This window comes from Takifugu rubripes, chromosome 11 (genome assembly GCF_901000725.2).
Source record: "Takifugu rubripes chromosome 11, fTakRub1.2, whole genome shotgun sequence".
Classification (NCBI taxonomy): domain Eukaryota; kingdom Metazoa; phylum Chordata; class Actinopteri; order Tetraodontiformes; family Tetraodontidae; genus Takifugu; species Takifugu rubripes.
This window is the reverse complement of record NC_042295.1, coordinates 6,982,040-7,003,159: the sequence shown is the minus strand read 5'-3', so window position 1 is coordinate 7,003,159 and position 21,120 is coordinate 6,982,040. Positions and strand designations below refer to the sequence as shown.

At 43.2% G+C, this 21,120-nt stretch overlaps 1 protein-coding gene across 9 annotated transcripts in view; it reads left to right on the top strand.

The window, feature by feature from the left end:
• LOC101065389 (leucine-rich repeat and fibronectin type III domain-containing protein 1-like protein) overlaps positions 1–21,120 on the top strand; it is a 115,517-nt gene that overhangs the window by 87,607 nt on the left and 6,790 nt on the right. For 3 of the 9 annotated variants that reach the window (XM_003977069.2, XM_029844076.1, XM_029844078.1), the window contains 2 exons: positions 5,904–6,646; positions 13,265–14,210. In XM_003977069.2, the coding sequence (XP_003977118.1) occupies positions 5,904–6,624 (721 nt within the window). In that variant the 3' untranslated portion in view covers positions 6,625–6,646; positions 13,265–14,210. The other 6 variants (XM_029844081.1, XM_029844079.1, XM_029844083.1 and 3 more) reach the window with 6 other exon arrangements.

The window sequence follows — 21,120 nt, the reverse complement described above, 5'->3', positions numbered from 1 at the left end:
AAGTCCTCAGCCCTGCTGGCTCCTGAAGGGAAGACAGTGCAGGACAAATAAATATGGGGCACTTGTTTTCATAATTAAAGCTGGTAACATCACAGTCTGCCCCCTGGGTGCTGGGAAAATTTAAGTGATGCAGAAAAATGATACGTGCTTTAGTTGGGGTTTTATCATTATTTCTTTTTCAGGCATTAAATAATTCAAAGTTAAATCTTGAGGTTTGGAATAGATCTACATAACTGCCCATCAATCCTTCCGGCCACTGATGTGTGAGCGATACAGTGTCTCGTATTTTGACCTGACTCTGAGATGAGGAGAAATAGACTTGTGGGGCACAAAGGATCGCTGTCAAACCTTTGGTGTCCTCTTCAAATCAGCATGCATAGAATAATTTGCTTGGTTCATCATTTAAGAATAGCTGAGGTGCATTTTCATAAATATTCACTTGACATTCACCTTAGATCAACAGTAAGGGCCTTGAACCCCCAATATGACTTGACCCGTCTCTCTCTCTCCCCCCCCCTCTGTCTCCATCTCTCTTACTCCTCACTGCATATACATTAGTAGCCTGGGGTCAGATTGATCGACAGCTTGTCTACATAAAATGGCTTCCCATCAGTCAACATAACAATGCAGACAGATTCAAGATGCCAGACTGATGGATCGACACAGGTGTACATGTTAGTGCACGCGTAGCAAATGTCAGACGCACTCAGCCCGAACACGCTGAACCATGCATGCAGCAGCCCTCCTACCCCACCACAGCGGTAACATGTGCCCCTAACAAACCCATCACTGTTTGTGCCTGGGATGAGATCATAATGACATGCTAATAAAGTAGAGTGGCTGCTGCTAACAGGATTATTTGTATTTATTAATACCATTTAACCTCTGTCCTGGAGGCTGGTGTTAGCTTTAGCCTGACTCACTCTGCTGTTCTGCTGGCAGCATTTGAATATGGAATCCATTATGTGAATAAAGCCTAGTACACAACCGCTCCTACCACCCCTTTCTGCGAACTGCGGGCTCAGACAAGGTGTAAGCAAAGGACAAGAAGGAATAAAAGTGTTTGACATGTGTGACAGAGGTGGAAAACCTATTAATATCCATTATTGAGTAGATGTTTATGCTGGTCAGAGTGAGATGTCCAGCAAGGCTTGTGTGAACCTCCCTGTGTGTCTGCATGTAAATTCTTCCTGACACATGAGTTAAAGACAGCTAATTATTGATCTTTCAAAAGAATCCCAAAATTATCATTGACGGCTGTGGGTGGGCTAGGGGTGGGAGGCAGAGTACCAGATCACCAACTCATTTCAGGATCCACACAAACGCATCACACTCACATTAAGGTCGATTTAGGAGGATGCTGGAGGGCCTGCTGAACTCACGTGGACATAGGGACAACGTGCAAACTGTCCCATCACAAAATCTACACAGTTGTTCTTCAATCCACAACCCTCGTGTTCCGGGTTCTGGCAGTTCTGGCTGCCTTCACGTGAGGCCTCGGGCCACTTGTTCAGGAATTGAGCGGTTATATAAGAGAATATAACATATAAGGAGCACATGAGAATACTGAAAACATTGCTACTTTACAGACAGCTGCTGAATTGTATCTGAGCTCCAATGGTTGACAGAGAACATCTGGACGGTGCAGAAGCCTCTATCCATTTAGGTTTGATGGTAGGATCGTAAATGCAGCTAATTCATTATTTTTGATATTGTGCATAAAGACAATAATTGCTGAAAGAATAAAAAGAGTCTGAGAAGCATAATTAGGATTAGGATCAAACCACTGTGACAGATTGGGACAAGCGTGCACCACAGGAGTGAAAATGTCACAGACCGGCTCAAAATATGTACAGCAGAACTCCTTCATTAGTGTTTCACTCTCATCATCCATCAGAGAAACAGGACCTCACACCACTACCTCTTCTTTTTCTAGAGTGCAGGAATCTTTTCATGAACATTTTCTTTCCATTGTGAAGAGAATAAAAATGCATAATGACATGAAAGTATTATTACTATTATTATTATTATTACTACTACTACAGATTATATCCTTCCAATCTGACTGATATCAATGCTGTTATATGTCCTCACGACTCACTGCGCTGAACAAGGAATCTTCCCTCTGTCTCCATGACAATTTCATTACCATCAGTCACGACTTTTACATAACGCGCTATTGAGGCAGATGACTGAACCGCTAAGAACACCTTTACAACGCTCAAATTGTCATGAATCACAGGTCCTGCCTTCTCCGACTGCGTGGAGCTGTTGTAAGTCTGAACCAAAAGTTGCTTAAAATGGAAAGTGGTGTGTCAGACAGCAGAGCTATTGGATCAGGGGCCCACTTGTGCTGTGAGGATTTCACTCCTGGACAGGTCTGATTTCCCTGCAGCTTCTCCCCTCAGAAACTTTGATTGAGTTTCTTGTGCTGCACAGACGAGAGGCGCCAAAGAAAATATTGTTTTTTATTTCTATGTTCTGTTTTCAATACAATATTCTGTTTGTGTTTTCTGATTTTATCTCTAAGTTTGTCCTCTGAATTTATGATGCTGGTCCAACTCTTCCTTATATCACTCCACAGTTTCCCTTTAGAAACACATTGGGACTGCAGTTTTTACCAGCAAAGCAAGATCACATCAACACTGAGCGATCTGTCAAGTGTACGGTCTGATGGTGGTTCGATGCCATAGATGAGCTTGGCGCAGACAGCCAATCTACCCACTGCCCATTAGTTCTTTGACACACATACACTCATCATCATATTGCTATCTCTGTGGGACTTAAGCAGATATAATACAGAATCAGAATCAGAATCAGAAGAAGGTTTATTGCCATTGTACATGTAATACACAGTATTACACAGACTAGGAATTTGTCGTGGTGTGCCGCTGCGACATTCAACATAACATTAGACATCAACACCACACTAGAATAAGATAAATAAAATAAAATAAGACTTATATACAGTATTTACATAAGTAGTGAGTGGTGAGAAATAGTGCAGGTCCATGAGGAGTAGTGTATTGTTTATGAGTCCGGCTGGCTGCTGTACATGGTGCTTAAGTGATAAGTCACTTGGTGTTCAGCAGCCTGATGGCAGAGGGGAAGAAGCTGTTAGTGTAGCGGGAGGTTCTGGTCCGAATGGACCGTAGTCTCCTGCCTGAGGGGAGGGGGGAAAACAGTCCGTGACCAGGGTGGGAAGGGTCGGCCGTGATCCGACCTGCACACCTCCGGGTCCTGGAGATATACAGGTCCTGGATGGATGGGAGCCTGCAGCCGATCACCTTCTCGGCAGCGCGCACGACGCGCTGCAGCCTCAGTCTGTCCCTGACGGTGGCGCCAGCAAACCACACGGTGATGGAGGAGGTGAGGATGGACTCGATGATGGCCGTATAAAACTGCGCCAACATCCTGGGAGGCAGATTGAGCTTCCTCAGCTTCCGTAGGAAGAACATCCTTTGCTGGGCCTTCTTGATGAGGGAGCTGATGGTTGGCTCCCACTTAAGGTCCCGGGTGATGGTGGTGCCCAGGAAGCGGAAGGAGTCCGTGATGGTGACGGGGGAGTCCATAAGGGCAAGGGGGGGCAAAGGGGCTGTAACTTTCCTGAAGTCCACAATCATCTCCACTGTCTTCTGAGCGTTCAGCTGCAGGTTGTTGTGTCCGCACCAGGACACCAGTCGAGCCACCTCCCTCCTGTAGGCAGTCTCATCGCCATTGGAGATGAGACCGATGAGGGTGGTGTGACCATAACCATGCCAACTTACTCCCTAACCCTCACTAAACCCAGTTTGAAGTCTTCTACCTGTCCTCCCCCTTCTACTTCCTCTCAACCCAGCTGGCCATCAACAGGAGGGTCTCCATTCATTAATTTAAACACAAACACACATACATATGTTTCCCATCATTTCTGTTTCACTCCCGCGATGCTGCAAAGCTTATTTGTCTCAATGTTGAGGTGTGACAATGTGGCATAGGTAGAGAAATGTGACTGAAGCAGAGTGAAAATATGATTAAGGCAACATAAGTCGATGTGTGGATGTTTGGCACAGGTAGTCTTGTTAGCATGAGCAACCAGAAATGCATAGCATTGCCTCTGGTTACCAAGTTCAGAGTATGCAGACCAAAAAATAAGTCAATGAAATACCTTGAGATTGCAGTTAAAATGGTGACAATCCAGAATGTCTGTCTTGGAAAATGACTATTTTTTCACATGTATGGGGTTGTGCATCATGTGAGGCTCTCGAGCCCAAACTCTGTGTGAAAATAAGAGTGATAATGTGATGTGCTGTGCTTTGGGCAACATTACATACAAATACTGCATATAGGATGACAGTGAAGGGGATGCTGCTGTGGCTTTCAAATAATAACACACAACAGAAAAGTGTGGAGTAAGACAGTCATTTAGAGTCCTGAGTGATAACGTTCTGGGTGGACGGGGGAGGGGTTGGTGCGTACGATTCAACGCTGCACCAGTTGCCGCGAGTCCCTCAGAGCGGATCCAGTGTGTCATTTTTGTATGGAATCATTTGACAGTTGACAACATAATAACCTGTGGGTATTCAGTTCTCTCTTCACAACACAATGAAGACTTCCATTATCCCAACGATTTTTTGAGGGAAGAAATTCAGGTGGATTGTTCAGGAGCTGACAGGAGTAATCGTAATTCACAAGTGCTTTTCATGTAACTGTATTAAATTGCATTGGTTTGCCTTTTTGAAACCCTGTTCTGGTTCAGTGGAATAAAGCCATTATGAGAGAATTGCAAGAAATAAATATGACAAATAATCATTGTTAAGCAGGTCAGCTGTCAAAGAATTACTGCTTGACCGTTTGAGGAGTGTTGATGAGGGGGAAAACTTCTTTGGTTCTGAAGTCAGTGATTAAAAATGCAGCTAACATCTAACAAGCTGTAAGACATATCTGCATAGAAAATCACTTAAGGTGAAACACAGCAGGTAAAATCACTTTTTCATTCAATTTTGAACAATTTTGGCTGCATATCATGTCTCACAACAGATTTGCTGGTGTTAGTTTCCAACAACGTGACTTGTTGACTTCCACTGTGCCAAAGATTCTTCCTCAAAGCTATTGATGCTGTTTTTTTCCTTTTATTTTATGTGTTTTAGATGAGTTTTACTGCTGTGTTTATGAATTTGATCATACTTGGAATTTTACAGTATGAAATGTTTTCCACAAACTCTGGGCCAAAAATCTACACTTTGGTATTACTTACAAACATCTACCTTCACTCTTTCATCTTCACATAAAGGTTTTTTTGAAGGTTTGCATAAGTCTTGTAATCATATTTTTTTCCCCTATGTGATTAAACACCAGTGTAAAAACCTTTGGGTTTCCTGTATGTCAACAACATTAAACCATCATTTTAAGTCTGACTGGAAATATTGACAAATTCATCCCCCTACATGAGCCTGGTCCTGCTCAAGGTTTCTTCCTGTTAAAAGGGAGTTTTTCCTTGCCACTGTTGCTTGTTAGGGTTCAGGCCCTGGCATTCTGTAAAGCATCTAGAAACAATTTTGATTGTAACAGATGCTATGTAAATAAAGATTGATTAATTGATTGATTAACACACTGAATAAGACAGACCCTTTATTATCATTATGTTTAATTTTTTTAATTACTTAGAACATAAAAAGTTGTCCAAAATCACCTGTGGAAGTTATTTTTCCCTCTTTAAAGGTGTTATAAAGAAACAAACCTTTTGGCTCTGTTGAGTCATGTAATTAGATCATATTCTGTATTTGGTGTCTGTAATTCTGTCTTTTTCAGACCAAAAGTTACACACTGCTACACAATGTAGTTAAAATGGTGGTCAGAGCAGTGTCGAGAGAAAGTCTCTACATTCCTCTTGCTAACTTTTTTGTCCGCTTTGTCTTTGGCAGAATGATTCCATCCAGCAGCAATGACTTCCTGGTTCGGGACCTCGCCGCCGGACGCAACTATGACCTTTGTGTTCTGGCTGTGTTTGATGATGTCATCACTTCACTGACCGCCACGCGTCCCCTGGGGTGTCTGTCGTTCACTACTGACACAGAATTCAGCCAGTGCCAGGCACTGCACAGCCACTTCCTGGGAGGCACCATGATCATCATCATCGGAGGGATTATTGTTGCATCTGTGCTGGTTTTTATCATTATCCTTATGATAAGATATAAAGTTTACAGTAACCAAGGGGCAGGACATGGCAAATCAGCCATCGCTGCAGCAGCGACAAGAACACAGAGTAATGGACAAGGGGGAAGTGTACAGGTCCAGGTCCTCCCGCGCTCTGCGTCCAAACTGCCCGAGAGCCTTGAAGAACAAGCAATAGCACCGTCTAGGGCCACCTCACCAAGCAGCTTGCTAAGAGACACAGTGGCATTGGTTGCAGAGGACAGCATGGGTCGGGGCAAAATGACAAGGACCGAATCCTCAGCCAATGAGGAGTTGCTCTCGCCCACCAAGTCCCGTTTCTCCTCCAGGGTCACCATTGAGATGAAAAGCAGGCCGCCATCTGTCGCCAAAGAGCCCAACTCCAGCAAGGACCTGGCAGGTATAGAGATGAGAGCGACAGAAAAGAAAGAAGTGGTAAAGAAAGATGAATTTAGGAGGTCAAAGGAATAAGATTGCAGCACAGAAATTGGGGGTAAGCGTGGTTATAATGTAGACTCTGCGTGTATGAAAAGAACCAAGACAATAATGGAGAGAACATCAAGGGAAGAAGGAAAAGAAGTTAATGGCACATTCTTCTGCAAGGGAGAGCTTTTTTTAAATTTCAGAATAAAAGCAACAAATTCACAAGTGCTTAACACTTTTCTTTTTGATTATGCCCAGATGTGGTCTGAAAATTTTCTATTATGAGTAACAGAGATTTTTTTGTTAGTGTTTTGCCAGTTGTCTTCACAGTGGGGAGAGGAGGGGGGGCCTCCAAAATTTGGAGGGAGAATAAGGGGGAAAAAAATGCAGAAATAACCAATTGGAATCAAAATATTTTTAAGTATTGTTATGAATATAATTTATAATAATATTACATCAAGTCTTATTTTTCATGCTAATCTATTGTCTGCTTGTCAACCCTGCCTGTTGATGCAGAAACAAATATGGTGATTTGCTCCATCGAGCTGCTCTGAGCCTCAAACTAGCATTTAGCTACCTAGTTTTTGGAAGGAAACAGGAAGAGGCATTACACATTGATTTTTCTCTTTGGGCACAGATTTATACTATTAAATAGTGAACAAAAGTAAGTATATTTATTTTTAAACATGGATCTTTCTGTACATATTTTCTGTGCTGTTTGAGGGACCTTGTATTGAAACCTTTGGAACCCCTGTTCTATAACACTTTATAACAACAGGCCAGATCATGAGTGCTGATACTCTGCTGCTTGTGTTTGACAGTAGTGAATCTGGTTATTTGGCCAGTGGATGTCTCAGACTCATCATGTAGTTTGAAGTCAGCAGAACTTGAAGTCAGCAGAAAACACAAGAGGTGCAAATTGAGCCTTTTAGCTTGGCCCTTAATCGCAGCACAACAATAATTATTCAGAACAGTCCTCACATGTGCTCCTAAAACAATTAGACCTCATTCATGCTGGGGCGGACTTCTAATAATGAGTGTTTAGAGTTAACATGCAAAATGTTCCCGTGACAACGCTTAATAATTAATGCTCTGGTGAAAGGTATTCCCAGATTTAAAAGAAATGATAAATGCAAAGATTGAAAAAGTTGTGTAATAAGTAAATGTAAAGTAAAGTAAACAAAGAAATCAATGCTTACATGCTCAGAAATATTTACACAAAATCACAAATGGAGTAAATAAATGGAAGCAGGAAATGCAAATGACTTTTCTAACATGAACAATGTACAGAGTTGTAATCACTGTCAAGTGTATTGAATAGAGTCACAGCAGGAGCATCATGTATTCAATTATGATGAGGGTTCTGAGGGAGTAAAGTGGATTCACGGGTGCAGATGTGCAGATGAAGGTTTTTCTATATCACTCTGCATTTTCTCTTCGACAAACAGAAAAAGAAAAGGAACCAAAAAGATAGTTAGTGGAAAAATACAGATGGTAATGTAGAGAAAAGAAGAGTTCAGAGGAAGAGTAAGAGTCCAGTTAGACCTGAAAAATGGAGAAACAGAATGTATGGTTCAAATGTCGGGAATTTCTTCAGGATACAGAAACCACTGGCAGAACAATAGGAGGTTGTAGCCAGTGCTGCTTCTTCTACTGAGGGGAATATTTATTTATCTCTTCTTTTTACAGGGCCACAGATTCTAATATTGACAGATTCATGGTCAAGGCCCAGATATTAAAAATGCACCAGGACGTGCGTCTAAATTTTATTTGTCTTTTTAATATGAGGAAATATTTTTTTTCCCAGTGTCAGAGTCTCTGAGGAATTCTCTAATCGGGAATTTAAGATGAAATCAAATATCAGCACAAAGATAAATCCCCACGTATGTCTAATTAATATCAGAGACCACATTAGTAGTCATGTGACCACATTCTTTTGTTAGCCAGACCACAATTTTGCCAGATGTGGAAGACCACCTGTTGAGTTTATGCAGCCCTTCACTGTCTCCCTTTTTTTAGGTATTTATGAATCATCTAAAAAGATAATTACTGCAGAATAGAAGGAAGGCCACATTTAAATGGAACTACAGACTATCGATTCTTCAAAACCGCAAAATAAAGTTTTGAATAGAGCAAGTCAAAGGTTGGGGACTTTTGCTGTATATATTACATCTACAGTTGTTTGCATACACCTCATTAAAAACTATATTTTCTAACCTGTGATGGATTTGTGAAGATTGAAGACTCTAAGGGTGGAGAGGAGAGACTTTTTTATGCAAAAATGAAAAGAGTTTAAAGTGACAGATTTGGCTCAAATTACTGGTCAAATAGAAGAAACTGACAACAATAGATCAAATAAAATAATATGTATAAGTAAAAGCTTTGATTATGCAAATCATTGCAGTCTACCAACAACAGACTTGTGTGCCGGGGTCTCCAAGTTGCTGATCCTGCTTTAATTGACCAAAAACAGGCCTTTAAATTAACAGTGAGATGCTGAAGCTTCGGTTGTGCTCCTCATTTGCATAAATGCAGACACTCAGTGGCTGCTCACGCTGGCAGCAACACATTTGCTTTTTAAACAATGTTTGCAGAGCTGGATGACATCTGAGCTAAGGCAGGTCCATCATGCCTCTCAGGACTTTCAGTGCTTAAGACATGTACCAGAAAGGAAATAAGTTAATTTTAAAAAAAAACAAACCCTGAACAAGAACATTTTCCTCCTGTTATTTCACATTCAAATTAAAGGTTGATGTATACGTCAACATCAGTCCATCATTATGAAGCTATGAACTATTAACAAAGTCTTTCGAAAAGGTCAATGACAGAGCTGACCCCTTGGATAACGTGAAAGGTCTCCAGAAGCTAATTAAGGTTCAGAAATTCTGATTCCTTTCTGCTCTGAACATAATGACAGCAAGTTTTGAACTTTGCTTGTCCTGAAACATCCCAGAAACTTGTAGGCACTGTTAGAATTATTAAAAATGGGATGCAAAACTTCAATTGTAAAGCTTGTACAGTTTCCTTTCTCTGTTCTTCTTGCACTCTGCTAGATGGATGTCTACATGAATTACATGAAGGAACTTGGAACCTGTAGCACTATAGGCTAAAGTCTTTTAAAAATCCTTGCCAAAGCACTGATCCACGTGCCTGTCTGTAGAATTTAAAAAAGACAGCTTGGTGGCCTTGGACACTCCAGGTGATTTATGATTCCTGACAGCAGCAAAGACGACACGGGTCCGTGCCTTTAACAAAAACTAAAAGAGACTCGCTCAATAAAGGACAGGCCAAATATGAGAACAACCCTCAGAAGCTGTGATTTGCAGCACCCAAAATGATAAGTATGAAGATTGAGAACCATTTATTGGGCCTGAACATTCTATTTAGAGTCCTTTATGCCACCCTAAGTGTCAGCTCTAATAAATTGCTTTAGCTGCTTTCCCCAAAAAAGCTTTGAACAAAGGAAGCTGATCAGAACAAGTTTTACAGAGAGAGTTCAGGACAGCTAGTGTGCAAACACAGCATTATTTCGGTTGTGTCGAATTATCCTAATGTTATGTCATCAGCCCTTTAATCCAAGCTGCTAAAGTGATTTGAAAAAGTTCACAACCACTTCTTGAACCGTCCAATAATGCCACAACGGTAGAGAAATTTACAAGCACATCCTTTTTTTTGATGGGGTAGATTTTTCTCTATACTAATCCACTCCAGAGCACTTCCCCTTTAACACTAATCCACTCTGGAAACGGCGGTTTCATTAGAACGAATAAACGGAGAAGCAATTTCACATGAGTGGCTTAAACAGCTGAGTCCAAATACTTTATCAACGGCTAATATGGAATCATAATTGGCCTCTGGGAAAGGGTTGAAATGAGGTGTCATCGAGTTGCTCATCGACAGCAGTCAGAAGTGAGACAGAGGGTGTGGTGCGCTATGGATTTAGCCAGCAACTTTAGAAACTCCCACAGTGCTTGCATTGACATTTAGTAAACAATCAGAAAGTCTTGTTACCAAGAAAGAGCAGCTAAATTGAGAATATTTGAATTCTTCACAACACGGACAAAAAAATACAAATGTAGGCTACAGCAGATCCCCCACGTGGCCTCATTAACAGCTCAGACCTGATCTCAGCCTCTAAAAGATGAACTGGTACAGTCAAAGGTCACGAACAAGAGTCCAGATTGCAACATATCTGACAAAGAATACTATGAATGTGCCAGCTGGCATGTCTAATCTCATTTCCCTTCTTTTGCTGTCAGTATTGTAAAGACATGAGACTGATGGTGAAAGGTTGAACCATCTTTAGCATGTGTAGAGGAACCAAAATCATTCAGATTAATCATTAATTGCTCATTTAATGGCATTGTTGATTCCCACACACTAAAACCCAGCAAATACTCAAAGTCAAATGTAATTAACAAATGTTGCTCATCATGAGTGTGCATATCTTTGACTAATAATGAGTCTTTTGATTGTGGAGCAATGGCTGGTGGGATGCCACTTTTGTTAGGGGGGGGCAGCATTAATGTGGGGCCACAACAGCAACAAGCCGCACTGAGCAAAGACGGGAAGGTGTGTTCACAGCTGTGAGCAGAGCCAACATGTGGTGCAAAAAGTTGCAATTCGTAGAACCTCATGTGCTGCAAATATTCCCATGGTGTTAAATGACAATGAAGGATTTGTGTTAAATACTCGGAATACTCAGAAGAGTATTTGTGTGATTTTTGGTGAAGAATCTAGTTGAATTAAAAGATGGCAATTCTCAACATAATAATCTGCTGTCATCAAAACCAGTTGGGACATTCCTGATGGTACTAATAAGCGGTGTGGGGAAATTCTGTGTGTGTGTGTGTGTGTGTGTGTGTGTGTGTGTGTGATCCCCTCCTTTACTTACATTTCAGCTAAATGAAGTTTCACACATGTGTCCTGAGAGTGGTTGAAGACGAGATGTGTCCATGTTGGACCCTGTAACACAATCCCTGCATGACCGCGCATGCACTTGTGCTGGGTTATGTGTGAGCTTTAGCCGCCTCAAGCCGGCATGAACTCTCCCATAAGGCTCAACCAGATAGGAGAGGAGCAAGGACACAGGGGCTTGTGTATGTGTGTGTGTGTGTGTTTGTTCTCCCCGTGGCCCATCTGTGACCCTGCAGCCTGTCTGCCCTTTGTGTATTTGAATCTATCATCACTTCTTTCATGTTGTTCTGCATGCTTAGCCTCATTCTTCACTGTTGTCTGTCTTCCTGGATCCATCTCTCAGAAGACCTCCATCTCCTTCCCCCCTCTCTGCGATGTTTCCAAACTTCTCTCTGTCACGTACTTAGTGAGACTCTTTGCTCCCTTCCTCTCAGTTTTTTGCTGATGTTTGTCTGTATCCATGTCAGTAATTTTCACACTCTCTTACTGTTTCTCTCACGTGTTTCTTTCCACCACTTGGACGCCTCCAGCACCTGATACCAGACAGCTTCCTAGTGTCGGATGGAGAAAATTTAGGATCTGAGAGCGAGCCAACACTACAATCAGAGTAATGAAGAGCTCTAAAAAAACAAGCATTTTCTTGGCTGTTTTCCTATTTCCCTCCACCTCTCCTTACGTATATGTATATGACAATAGGCTAGTGTCAATCCCTTGCTACTTTTAGACTTTGTTTTAATTACGTTTCAGGTAAATACTATACTACTAATACTATACTAGAGGGATATGGACAACGAGGCCTCTGTCTCGACCTGGTGAATGAATGGCTTTTGCAGATGACCTTTCAAGCGCATTCATCCATCGATTGTGGGCAGAGCAACCATGGAATCCTCTAGTTAGTCCATTAGATTGAATTTGGGGTTCAGTAATTTGCCAAAGGTTCGTTTCACATATGGAGGAGGGAAGCTGGGGATCAAGCCAGAGATTAGTGGTTTGAGATCCATCTGAGTAAAGGAAACGCTCGCTTCCTGGGTAGATTTCCCTACAGCTAGATACTCCTGCAGAAAGTGATAGAAGATATAGATTATTGATGTATACGTTTATGTCATTTGATGTCTCTTGGTAACTCTGTCTTCTCTGTTAGCCCATTATCTTTTGAAAATAAATCTGATTTTTAAAATCAGCTAACTCTCCAAAGATATATTTCTAGCACCCTTTTTGGGCAGAGTTCTTTTTCATGCCTGGTTTTCTACCCCACTCAGTGCATCATTGTCGTCCCCTAACACTTTCTCACTTTCTCGTTTCTCTGCACCGCCCAAGTGCGGACATCATCTACATGGTGTGCAGAGTGAAGGATTTGAAAGACAGCAGAGGGGCGGATAATGAGAGACAGTCTTTGAAGACAGGTGATGTTCAGTGACTGTGATTGACACCTATGGTTTAGATTTCAAAGGGAGCTTGCTTTGTCTCTGACACAATAAATGCTGTTACAATCTCTCTGACAGATGGGGTTGAAGAACTCCTGTAAATTGGGCACGTTACATACAACAGCTGTAAAAAATGCAACCAAGCCATATTCATCTACTTTGTTCTGTAATATTTCTATAAAACCCCTGTATCAGCCTAAGAAGCCCAACAAGTTCCCTTTTTACTTTCCCTTTTTTATCCTGTGCTCATTATCCAATCTCTGCTCACCCCTTCATGCCCCATTGCTTCTACTTTTAACAGATGCATGTTTTTACAGACTTCTTGTTCTTCATCTCCTATTTTCTAGAACCATAAAGATGTTGATTTGGGGAGGCAGATGAGAAGCTCACGTTTCACCACCACGGAGAAGCTGATGCTAATTACGAAGAGAAAAAAGGCCCTTAAACTCCTCTCAAATATCTACCAGCTTCTGCACCCATACCTATTTTTTTCCATGGATGTTGTGGGCTTATGGACCTGTGCTCTCCAGACTGGTAAAGATGGATTTTGTTCCTGGAAATCCATCAAAGTCTGAAATGTGTTGGCCAATGGTGGCGGATCCTCATCGAAATTTCAACTGTGAAATGTCTGACTGAACACAGTAAAAAGTGACATCAGGAAGTTCAAAACCAGGAGGCATATGGATTCATCTGATCAAACCAAGTGGACAAAGACCATTTTCAATAAAATGCATGGACAGAGAGGTGTTAAAAACAGAAAATGTATGATGTCTGGAAAATGTCACTTTCCCTGGATTTACGAAAGTCTATATTAGTCTGGACAGCACCTGGATGGGTCTGCTTTTAGATATGAACATTCATCTAAAACACAGTGAAACCCATTTTGGCTCATTATTTTTGCAACTTAACATAAGTGACTGAAAGTGGCTTTGCTTTATTAATCTGCATCACATTCCTGCTACACTTCCCTGAGCTGATCCCTGCTGGGCTGATCTTGGGCTGGACCTCACCCTTGAATTATTATTTTTTGTCCAAGTAAAGTGAAGAAGTGGACATGCAGACAAACGTACAGCACTTTGCAGGACATTCCAGGCTCGGTTGACTACAGGAATAACTGTAGTCCTGGGGACTGAACTGTGAGATGACACAGCTCGCCAACCAAGCCATTTATCTCTTAACCTAGCCTGCATGTTTCACTACGGTGGCTCATGAGCTACAGCTCTTCACTGGATGGGACTAGCATGGACCTTACAGACCATTGCTGTTGCTTCTGTTTCAAGCCCAATTAAACCGGTGAGTAATCTGCTAATCATCCTGTGACCCTAACCATACTGTTTCAGATTTGTGACCTATGGAATCCCACAAGCACTAACCTCAACTGTTAACCAACACTGGGTCCCTCACAGCAGCTAAGGACACACGCTTTTCGTCACCTATCCACCATGAGCAGAGTGTAAGATAATGAGTCCACGTTGTAAAAGACCACCATTTAATTACTGTCTGCCAGACAACTAAAGGGCCACATTCCCTTATCGATCGGTTACAACATCCACTTCCTGTCAACAGGCATCACAGAATATGCGTATAACGGTCATGTGCTTATGCCTTTTTTCATATTTTCCTCCTGTGGCCTGAGGAGCCTCATGGTTTTTGCCTGTAGGGGGGGAGCAGTAGACCCTATGTCACAGAGGTTGTTTTCTCAAGTTGCATGATTGGTTCAAGGATCACTTAGAGAGTATTCGAGATGATCGGAAGCAAACAGGAGTCGGGGGACTTTAAATTTAGCCTTGATTATTGTTTAACACCATTTCCTGGAAGCCATTCTATCGGGCTGTAATCAGAAATCAGCAAGAGTAGTTTGGGACCTCGAACAAAACTTGTAACTAAAGTTTCATGACTGTACCAAAGTGCGTACCTGTGAGTTGGTTTCTATTCCCATCTCATTTCCAAGGTGAAAAAAGAAGAGAAATGTGGAGGTATTCACCCTTCCACTCATTTATTCGGTTTCTCCTCACAAAGCTCCACAGTATAAAATTATGCAGCTTCATCTTCATTAAATGTTCAGCCAATCAAGTCAGTGTATATAAAAGCTTCCCTTGGCGAGTGTTTCAAATTGGGGGGAAAAGAAGCCATCATTATAAAGAGTGTGATGGAAGATTTCACACTGGCCTCTTAAGACTGTAGAATTATCTCAATGTTGGCATGATAACAGGGATTTATGCAATTGCTCCTTGAATGTGACAAACGACAGAGGCTAAGATAGCATGAAGGTTAAATTATGGATTCAACAGGCTCCCTGACCACAGTAAATCATTACATGGGTTTTAAAATGCTGCTATCCATCCATCCATCCATCCTCTACCGCTTATCTGGGGTCGGGTCCTGGGGGCAGCAGCCTAAGTAGAGAAGCCCAGACTTCCTTCTCCCCAGCTACCTCTTCCAGCTCATCTGGAGGGATCCCCAGGCGTTCCCAGACCAGTCGAGAGACATAGTCTCTCCAACGTGTCCTGGGTCTTCCGGGGGGTCTCCTACCGGAGTGACATGCCCTGAACACCTCACCAGGGAGGTGTCCAGGGGGCATCCTAACTAGATGCCCAAGCAACGTCATCTGGCTCCTCTCAACGCGGAGGAGCAGCGGCTCTACTCCGAGCTCCTCCCGGATGGCAGAGCTTCTCACCCTATCTCTAAGGGAGAGCCCAGCCACCCTACGGAGGAAGCTCATTTCGGCCGCTTGTACCCGTGATCTTGTTCTTTCGGTCATTACCCAAAGCTCATGACCATAGGTGAGGGTAGGAATGAAGATTGACGGGTAAACCGAGAGCTTCGCCTTTCGGCTCAGCTCTCTTTTCACCACTACAGAGTCCGCATTAGTGCGGACGCCACACCGATCCGCCTGTCGAACTCCTGCTCCATTCTTCGCTCACTTGTGAACAAGACCCCGAGGTACATGAACTCCTCCACTTGGGGCAGGATCTCCTCCTTGACCCGGAGAAGGCACTCCACCTTTTTCCGGTTGAAAACCATGGCCTCGGATTTGGAGGTGCTGATTTTCATCCCAGCCGCTTCACATGCGGCGGTGAACCGATCCAGTGATAGTTGGAGGTCACGGGCCGATGACGCCAACAGGACCACATCATCCGCAAAAAGCAGAGACACGATCCAGACGTCACCAAACCGGACCCCCTCAACAAAGCGCAGCCCTGGCGGAGACCAACCCTCACCGGAAACGAGTTCGACTTACTGCCAGCAATGTGGACCAAACTCTGACACCGATCGTACAGGGAGCGGACGGCCCGTATCAGCGGGCCCGACACCCCATACTCTTCCCTCCTGGGCTACCACCTTATCGTGGTGGAGGGGTTTGCGTGTCCCAATGATCCTAGGAGCTCCGTTGTCTGGGGCTTTATGCCCCTGGTAGGGCCGCCCATGGCAAACAGGTCCTAGGTGAGGTATCAGACAAAGCTTAGCCCAGGACCCCCACATGATGAAAAACAACATTGGTGGCAAGTTTCCCTTGCCCAGATGCGGGTCACCGGGGCCCCCTCCTGGAGCCAGGCCTGGGGGTGGGGCACGTTGGCGAGCGCCTGGTGGCCGGACCTCTGCCCATGGAGTCCGGCCGGGCACAGCCCGAAGAGGCAACATGGGACCCCCTGCCTGTGGGCTCACCACCTGCAGGAGGGGCCAAAGGGGTCGGGTGCATTGTGTTTTGGGTAGCGGCCGAAGGCAGGGACCTTGGCGGTCTGATCCCCGGCTGCAAGTCATTAAATCAAATGTTTTCAATTAGAAAAAAAACTTGAAATTGCTTTCTTTCCCCCCCTCTTAGACAGTTGAAGCCAATGAAACAGTCAGAAGACACATTATGCTAATGATGATGAATTACACAAATGCAGTGTGCTACCCTGCTTGTTAACATGCAACCTTAAAATAGATGATTACCACAGCAAACACAGAGTCTGATGGTATTCTTATCTACTGCTCAAGTTAAGAGCACGAGTGGCAAAGGGTCATCTGATATTCAAGCGTAGCTGCCCTCCTTTCACCCATCCTCCTGCAGTTCTCACGCAACACAGGATATTATTGTGCAAACGCCACTTTGTTACTTCACGGGTGTGTGTTTGACAGTAACCACATGAGACAGTCTGCTCTCATTACCATGCTCTCAGTTCCTTTAAAATTGCACAACCATTTGTTGAATTTCCCTATAAAACTTGCATTTAATATTGACGTTACATGGAAAACACATGCATGTTCAGTTGACACCCCAGCCAGAGGCATACTTTGTTTTGAAGACATTAACTGTCAAGAGCAACACGGTTTCCAAATATTTGTGTGTTAACCTCATGCGTACATGTGCAAATATGTGATCATTGAAGCTGTCAGGCTCTTGTGCGCTCCTGCTTCTGACCCAAGGAGGTTTTCTTATTAGCATGCACATGTGCATGCCATATTTGCCCCAGTCTCTACTCAACATGCTCTCCTGCATGCAAAGATGAAAATGAATATTTCATATCTAACATACCATTTGGAAAACTTTCAAGAAATCTTTTTTTAGGTTGTTTATAATAGATGAGACCTGCCCTCATCAGTCAGTCCAGTTTTATCCAGGAGCACAAAACATGGCTGGAAAGAAGAAAAAACAGAGAATTGTGTTAATATTAATATTCGGTTGAATGTGATGCAGAAAGTAGCTGCTTCCTTAAATCTCACCTTATATGCTGGTTAAACTGCTCAGCCCCTCTGGTTTGCAGGGAAAGGGACCATATTCATGGTGTCCACTACAACCAAAGATGCTCCAGCCCTCTTGAATGAACATGGCATGTGAACCATGCATGACTTTGACTTAATGCACAGCTTCCATCTGTGGCACAGGTCCCTCCTAGCATTCATTAACTTGTTTTTTTTATGGACTCTTGAACAACCCCAACAAGAAACACAGCATGGATGCTGGCTGAATGTAGCGGGAGCTCTCTTCATGCAGCACGATCAATCACACTATGACTTCAATTTAACAAGCGTGTCAAATGTGGCAGCTGATGTGGCACCAATATGGCTAGACGTGATCATGCATTATGGTGCTGGAGTGAAAATGTGAAACACACACACACACACACACACACACACAGTCTTCAAAAACCCATTATTTCTTTGAATGTGTGAGTGAAAAGGAACATAGTTGAGAGGACCAGACCCGGTATCACTGACCCACCTGTTCCACAAAGGCACATCTGTGGTAATGAAGAGGGCAGATCATTCTGAGGAAGAGGTGATAAAGGTGGGAAGGACATAATAAACTCTTGTTGATATTTTTGTTTGTTTTAGTCCAATATGTTGGTTGCCATGACAGCCATAAAATAAGGTAATCATGTAGGACGAATGCATCTGGACCCAGATGTCTGCATCTATGCATCTCCTTCTCCTTCTCCTTTTCCTCTCCCTCTCCCTCTCCCTCTCCTCTCCTCTCCTCTCCTCTCCTCTCCTCTCCCTTCCCTTCCCTTCCCTTCCCCTCCCCTCCCCTCCTCTCCTCTCCTCTCCTCTCCTCTCCTCTCCTCTCCTCTCCTCTCCTCTCCTCTCCTCTCCTCTCCTCTCCCTTCCCTTCCCTTCCCTTCCCTTCCCCTCCCCTCCTCTCCTCTCCTCTCCTCTCCTCTCCTCTCCTCTCCTCTCCTCTCCTCTCCTCTCCTCTCCTCTCCTCTCCTCTCTCTTTACCCAGCCGGCCATCAGCAGGAGGGTCCCCCTACATGAGCCTGGTCCTGCTCAAGGTTTCTTCCTGTTAAAAGGGAGTTTTTCCTTGCCACTGTTTCTTGTCTGGGGTTAGGCCCTGGGATTCTGGAAAGCACCTTGAAACAATTTTGATTGTATAAGACGCTATATAAATAAAGATTGATTTGATTTGATTTGATTTGATTTGATTTGATTTGATTTGACATGCTGTGGCTCAGGAGACATGCTGGGCCTTTCTTTCGGATATGCTGCATCTACCCCCACTGCTTTGGAAGTGCAGGTAGATGCTGGGCCATGTCCTGTTTTTACCCCACTACTGCACCTCACCCATCCAACCCCAACTGGTCTGTTTTCAAACATTTGACTACTGCCACCTTAGCACCATGATCACTACTTACTTACAGCTTACTCCTGGTTCCTGTTTGGCCATTGCTTTGTCAGAGTGTAGAGGAAGTCTGGCAGAGTGACAGACCCTTGCTGTCTCAGCGGCATTAATTTTCCTCTCAGGTAGCAGCTGCAGATTGTCAAATTACAACATGAAGTCGACCCTGGTGATGAAGATATTACATCACTAGAGCTCCATGTCCCAGCTGCTTCCTGTGCAGTTGTGATATCGTCGTCGTTGTTCCTTAGTGTAGCAGAAAGTCATAGCTTATGTTACTTTTTCAACAGAGGAAATTATTGTCACCCCAAAGGCATGGCTTACCTTTTCTCTATGATTTCCACGAAATGGCACTCGGTCTCTCGTGGAAGCTCTGAGAATATATAGTGCTTGGCATCACAGAGAGGACACATCACATCATTGCTCCAGCAGCTTGGCCTCTCTTGACCGAATGTGACTGGGGCTGGAAAATACTCTTATTTTGAATCTCCCAGCAAGGTGACTGACAGGGGTTCTGATCTGTCTTGAACTGGTCGTAGATTGAAATCACTTCGTGCGGCATGAACACTTGTGCTGCTGGACGTCAAACTGAAGCTATCCTCTGCTGTGTGGAGTATTTATAAGGGCTCCTGAGATGTCCCTCATATAACACCTGCAACAACATCTCACGCTGAAGCCGCAGGAGTTACAGTAATTTATTTGGATACCGACACAACAAAGGAATCTTGTGTATACACACACACACACACATGCATATATATATAACCCTAACCCTAACCCTTGGTCTTGTACCTCTCATCTCTGAGTTGTGCTTATCTGACATCCATCACTTTCTCAGAGCTAGCCAAAAGTCATGACTTGAAAAATCAGGATCCAATCAGTAACCAACATCACCGACATCATTTAAATCACAGAGTTTTTATTGGTTTCAAGCCAGAAATATGTCGTGTCTGTTCCAGCGGGTGTGGGGCCTGAAATTAGGGCTCGATTTAGCATCTGAGTATCTTCTGTCCTTGGTTACAGCATCAAGCGTGCAAACATAAAGACCCCCACAGGTTTATGGAAAATTAGGCCAGGCCATTAGCATTTATTCTTTCAAACATGTTGTGGATAAAAAGGCTCTTTAATACTCGATCAGTTCTGGAATATTTTTCAAGATTTTGATTGATCTGTATGTCAGAGATTATATCACACTTAATATTGACTTAATATTGACAATTAAGAGTGACCATAATGTCAACCTGAAATAAAAAATAAATACCCCCCCCCCAAAATTTAAATAAATAAAAAATCCCCAATTTACTATAAAGGTATGCTAACACTACACCACTGTTACACACTTTGAGTGTTACAGAGCTTTACATTAAAATATGGTGCAGTCACACTCTTGGAGATGTGCTCTTGACATCTACTACATCCCAGCAAGAGCAAATTAAAAAAACTGTATATTGTGGTACTCTCTCACAGTGATGCTAAAATTTTGCTCAGATCTTGTGGTGACAATAATTAGATGCTTATAAGAAGAAATTCCAGAGGTGAGATTGAGTCATAGCAGATAATCGGCTTTGTGAACAAAAGGTGGCGAAGGGAGAAGGCAGAACACAAGGATCATACCAAAGGAGGAGGGAGCCAGCAAGGAAAGGGATGGGAAGATGACAGGCTAAAGCAAAAGGGGACAAATTCGGAGAAAAGGGCCAGAGGAGACAAGGGAGAAGATAGAAAAACAGTAAGTGGGATGTTAAGAGGATGATGATGTGGGAGGTGCTAAGCTGCAGCTGTATTGTGCTTTGCAGCATCTATTGAGAAAGAAAACAGCGATGTGAATAATAAATGACACGCACACAGATGGTACTTTCATTTCTGCAGCGTTTTTATTGTGTTACCGACCTTCTCAAACAAAATCACTGATGGTATAAAGACCCTGACAGTGGGGCACATGCTGCATTCAGCACCAAATATACCAACACATGGTCGTTATAATCAATGAGTCAGAAGAGATTCTTCACACAGATCCCACAGCGCCTCAGTGGTGTGTGTGTGTGTGTTTGTGGTTGTGTCTGTATCTCTGTGTGAATCTCATTCCTGAAACATCTCTCTTGAAAT